General features: G+C 37.5%; 1 protein-coding gene across 1 annotated transcript in view; it reads right to left on the bottom strand.

The window, feature by feature from the left end:
• mmp2 (matrix metallopeptidase 2) overlaps positions 1–4,796 on the bottom strand; it is a 13,973-nt gene extending 9,177 nt beyond the window's left edge. Inside the window, exons 1-6 of the mRNA XM_005727660.2 lie at positions 4,435–4,796; positions 4,006–4,232; positions 3,068–3,216; positions 2,284–2,412; positions 1,338–1,511; positions 415–588 (exon numbers count right to left, since the gene is read on the bottom strand). Coding sequence (XP_005727717.1) covers positions 415–588; positions 1,338–1,511; positions 2,284–2,412; positions 3,068–3,216; positions 4,006–4,232; positions 4,435–4,587 — 1,006 coding nt within the window. The 5' untranslated portion in view covers positions 4,588–4,796. The remainder of the gene's footprint in view (positions 1–414; positions 589–1,337; positions 1,512–2,283; positions 2,413–3,067; positions 3,217–4,005; positions 4,233–4,434) is intronic.
• Positions 4,797–5,175: the final 379 nt, after the last annotated feature.

The raw sequence follows: 5,175 nt of genomic DNA, 5'->3' as shown, positions 1-5,175 counted from the left end.
CAGCAAAGCTTCATCCCTAATCAAATAAAATCAGATGAAAGCACCAACGGTAGTACCTCTCCCTGTATGCCTTTCTCCCTACCCCAGTACCTCAACCCTAAAACAAGCCCCACTGACAGAATGGAAAATAGGCCCTGCTACTGCACATTAAAATACTTTTATAGCTATTCAGCCCACCATGAGCATAACCAAAAACCGCAGCTGCAGAATTCCTGTAGCCCAACATATGGCAAGGCACTATGCACTGCTCATCAAAAAAAGCACCGCTAGTGAAATATTTATTTATTTAAGTGTTATTGCATAATGAAGGCCGTGACCACTATGCACACCTAAGTGGACATCAACTTGATGTGATTATCTTTCATTTTGCTATATGTTATGTGAATAAGAGACAACACATGACACACCACTTACCAGTTTCAGGACAAAAGCCATACGTTTTGTCGCGGTCATAATCCTCAGTAGTGGCACACCAGCGGTAACCATCATCTCTGCCCTGAGTGGTGCATCCATCATACTTTTCCCCCTGAAAGTTGAAGGGGAATTTACATGGAGCCCCTTCTGCATTTCCACCCAGGGTGAAAAGTACTGCAAATCACAAACCAAATGAAGTTACAGATGGCCTAATAAATTTAAAAACAGTATTTGTTTTTACATTCTTCTAACTAAAATAAGAAATTCAATTGTAATACAAAACCCTTGATCACTAAGTAGTGATATAACACAAGGGAACACAATAAACTTGAATTAACAAAATAGGTACATTGGAACTGTTTGGTTTTTTTTTTTTTACTTCAAAACTAAAGTTTAACAAAATAGAAAACTCCAGTGCAAACAGGCCTTACTCGTGTTTTTATCACATAAAATGACTTTGAACATGTGTATTTTGGCAGTTAGTTGTAATAGCATCTGATCATGTTAGTACCATGGACAGCAACATAACAGAGATAAACAAAATGTTTGACAAAGCCTCATGTTGTAAAGTGGGGCAGTAACTTGGAGAAGAAATGTTCCATAATTCACTCCAAATAAAACAAATTTAAAGAAAAAAAAAAGCATTTTCCTGGCCAACCTACTTTCTTCATGTTCAAAAACAACAGAACAGCTTTGAGTATAGCTATGATGTGATATTAAGTATTGCTTTACCAGTACTGAAAGACTAATTAAATGTTTTGTCTGGTTCAATAAGATCCAAGTAGGGCACATCACGCCTAAGGTCATGTGGGGCCACAAAAATCACAAGTTTCAAAAGCAAAATGTGCAAACAGACATCACAGCTGCATGTCAAACATATAGTATATGCTTTAACAAAAAAGGGACCCACTGGGTAAGCTTACATTCATGAGGGCAGAAGCCATATTTGCCATCTTCATCAAAGTTGTAAGTGGTGGAACACCATAGGAAACCGTCATCACGACCCTGAGCTGTGCAGCTGTTGTACTCAGTGCCCATGAACAGGAAAGGGAATTTACAAAACTCGCCATCAGCATTGCCAAATTTCACCTTCACCACTGTAAAACAAAGAATGCATACATAGAAAGGAGTGAAGATATATGAATATTTGCTCTATGGTGTTTGATTTCATATGATGGTTTCTCAATTCACTATAAAACTTTGTAGCATTAGTTTCACACATGTTTAAAAAGTAACTTTTGTTACAATAATAGCAAGCAAGCTAACATAACATAGCAAGCTTCAACTTCCTGGAAGTTAAAGCAAATATTGTTGTCTAGAATTTGGAAAGCAGTTTCAAAGTAGGCTTTGAAAAATGTCCAACCAAACTGTATAATGCAGGGTACAAATGATTTGTATGTAACAGTATGAACAACAAACACATATTGAGAAAATAAAAATTCATCCAAGAGATCCTCATCTGTTCATCTGTTTAAGACTAGCACCAAGAGAAATGGAAAATAGGTTTATAGATTATTTCCACACAAATTAAATATCCAGACATAAGGATGTTAAAAAGGGGAAGTACTTGGGAGTAAAACTATCTGGGTCAATGGATGCGAATACAAATGTGTGCAATAGAGATTTTTTTTTAAATTTAGCTTCCAGATGGCTGTAGTTTGATATGATGTCAGGTGCCAGAAAAAGATGCTTGGAAAATAGCATCTGAAAGTTATATTAGTTTCTACAATTTCAAATTCTCACCTGACAAAGTTTTAAATTAACTTTACATAACAGTCTAAGCAAAAAAATGAAGAACTAAATAAATTAAGAAATCATCACTGGTGGTTTTGCTGCATGCACTTTTTGTAACTAGCATTCTTGCATTACCTTGCCCCTCTCCAAGTGTCCACTGCTCATCATCATCAAAGTGAGAGTCTCCACCAATTCCTGGGCCTGGAGCAAAGGCATGAGCCAGGAGGCCATCCTTGCCATCAAAGGGGTAACCATCTCCATGCTCTATTGATGACATAATTAACCAATCAAAACATGTATACTGACTGCTTAAGACATGATGTGACATTTGTCCATGTATTCAAAGATTTCTGTTTCTGAAACAACAATTCCATGTCATCTTCAGCGGCCGATTTTCAGTTGCGTTTCCCTATAATTACTAGATTCTTTCTGAATATAGTCAGCTGTGACCAGACAGAATGCGGGTAAATATCAAGTGGTTATTTTAGCTGGAATGTTTGGAATGAACTGGGTTAATACCATAATCCCCACTGTCTTTAAAGAATTCCTAAAATACAGGATGGCGGGATGTAGAGTCACTTTGAAAAGAATGTTACTTTAAAAAGATGTATGTTTTTGCTCCTTCAGCATTAGTCTAGAACTCGGTGAGCTTCTGTTTAAATATTGACTTGTGCTAATTATTATAGGAACATTCTTAGAATTTTATCCTGCGGTACAATCTCTTTATTCTATTACAAAGATGTGGCAGATCCAATAAAAGGAGGATTTTGAGGGCTTACAATCGTATTATTATAAAACAAACTGATACATTTCTTTATTAATTGTGATTCTCGTAAACCCACCTGAGTACAGATATACAATAGTTTTCAAATAACAAATGGAATATCTATATAGTGTGATGTTTATACACATAGTATACCATTGCGGCCAAAATTAATCATGATGTCAGCTTCTCCATCCATGATGCGAGTAAAAGTGAGTGGCGTGACATCACTCCATACTTTGAAGGCCCTGAAGAAAGCATCATTTATGACTTCTTCATCCAGATCGGGAGTGTAACCCAGGATTCTACAAATTGAGTAGAACAAAAAAAACAAGCATGACTTGAATTGTCCAATCAGGACAATCTGTGAGTGTTGCAAATTCTCCTTTCATTACTAAAGATCATGGAAAATAAAGAGGCCAATATGAGTAATCTGTAAAAGCACCTCCTGAAACAATGTTCAGCCGCAAACCCATTTGTATGCCTGTCTACACAGTCCTTTTCCTGAAAACAGTCTAAGATCTCATAGTTGTTATTGTCTTTGGCTTCCAGTCTTTCTTATAAACACACAGACAGAGAGGCTGGAATGATCAGAACATGCAAAACCGCTGATATAAATAAACTACATCCACATCATAGTAAACCTCAAACAGAATGAAAACAAAGGACCTGACACATACTGTGTAGGAATGCTGGTGTTAGCGAGACATAAAGATGCAAGCACTTCAAGACTGTGTGGATGGGGGTAGTGTGGAATGGAGGCTGTGGAGAGGGTGGGGTCGGTTTTAGAGGGTTAGACAGGGGCAAATATGTCTCAGTACAACAACTTTGATTTATGGGCAATTGTTAAAGCAACAGATTTTTAAAATAGTGCTGTGCAGTAAACGGTTTCCTAAAGTGCAGCATGCCAAGTAACTCAAAAACTATTAGATCACACCCAGTGGTAATGCCATAACCATTTTGCAGGCAAAGCTGATTAAAACCTCCGCAATTGTTTGAGAACTAATTTGGAGTCACAGTGGACTGGCACTCACTCCCATTATAGCATAATCCATAGCCTCTCTAATCATGTGTGTTATTGTTAATTCTCTGACCTGTAGGTGACGTCCTTGTTCTGCCATTTGGGTTTTCTGTGGAAGAAGTTATAATTGGCCACATCTGGGACACCGCAGCGGGGTTTTTTCATGATCTCTACAGTTTTGGCATCAATCTCTCCAGTTTCTTGCAGAGAAAAAAACTTTTGCATTTTCTTCAGGGTATCCTTGAGCACCATAAGATTACATCTGTCTTGTGGGCATCCATAAAACTTGTTTAGATAATGCTAAAGTTTGGATAAAAACATAAAATAATAGGTTAGCGTTCTTAGGGTATCTTTATATAAAATTAGAGGAATAAGAAATAAATAATGTGAAAACTACTCCTGTTCATTTCTGGTACTCCAGGGGTAAAAACAGTTCATTGCTGCCTGACCTACTTAGACATATCCTGAGGAAGGAAGAAAAAAAAAAAAGACAGAAACTTACCAAAGCAACTTCTTTGTCTGTTCTGGGGGTATCGTCTCCAGGAAACCTGATAATAGGAGAAGGACGAGCATTTACTGTTTGGAACACGATGAACTGAAGCAAAAACAATTTGAGAAGACTCCGACGACAACTGAATATCGTCGGAAAGCCCATTTTCTCTGGTTAACAGTATATCTTGTGCGGTAAGTGCCGTTCGCAGTCCTTTCAGCCCGTCAGCTTGTGTTGCTTCTGCTCCTCAGCAGGATTTTTTTTTCTCCTTAACGGGACATCCTGCACCTCGGGTCTGCGAACTTTCTTAGTTCTGCTTGCACATGCACTTTTCCCCCGACGCCTTCTGCGCAGTCTCCAGGTTGGGAAAGAAATGGGGACGAACCAGCAAATCAAATGCTGAATGATTCACCGACTACAGTTCTTAGTCACTCGCTTTTACCAGAAAACGTCTACAAACAAATAAAAATGTTCTTTTTTTATTGTTTCTTTTATCTTTTTTTAAAGAGTAGGATAATCATCTAGAGGCGAAATTAACCAATTTTGGGCCAAGCTGACCAATTAAACCAATGAAGACCTGCTTTTTAAGTGTGTATTTCTTAAATTAATATGTGCAGATTCCAAGATAAACTATAACCTGCATGCCAAGAGGTTTCAGCATGTTGTTTGACTTTTTTGTTTGTTTGGGAATGATTTTCATGATTTTTCTTTCCAGACTTAAAATCACCTATTTGTTTACTAAAGTAAGTTCTG

Source organism: Pundamilia nyererei, unplaced genomic scaffold (genome assembly GCF_000239375.1).
Source record: "Pundamilia nyererei isolate P.nyererei 1_Seehausen unplaced genomic scaffold, PunNye1.0 scaffold00025, whole genome shotgun sequence".
In the NCBI taxonomy this organism is placed as follows: domain Eukaryota; kingdom Metazoa; phylum Chordata; class Actinopteri; order Cichliformes; family Cichlidae; genus Pundamilia; species Pundamilia nyererei.
This window is presented reverse-complemented; position numbering and strand designations above follow the sequence as displayed.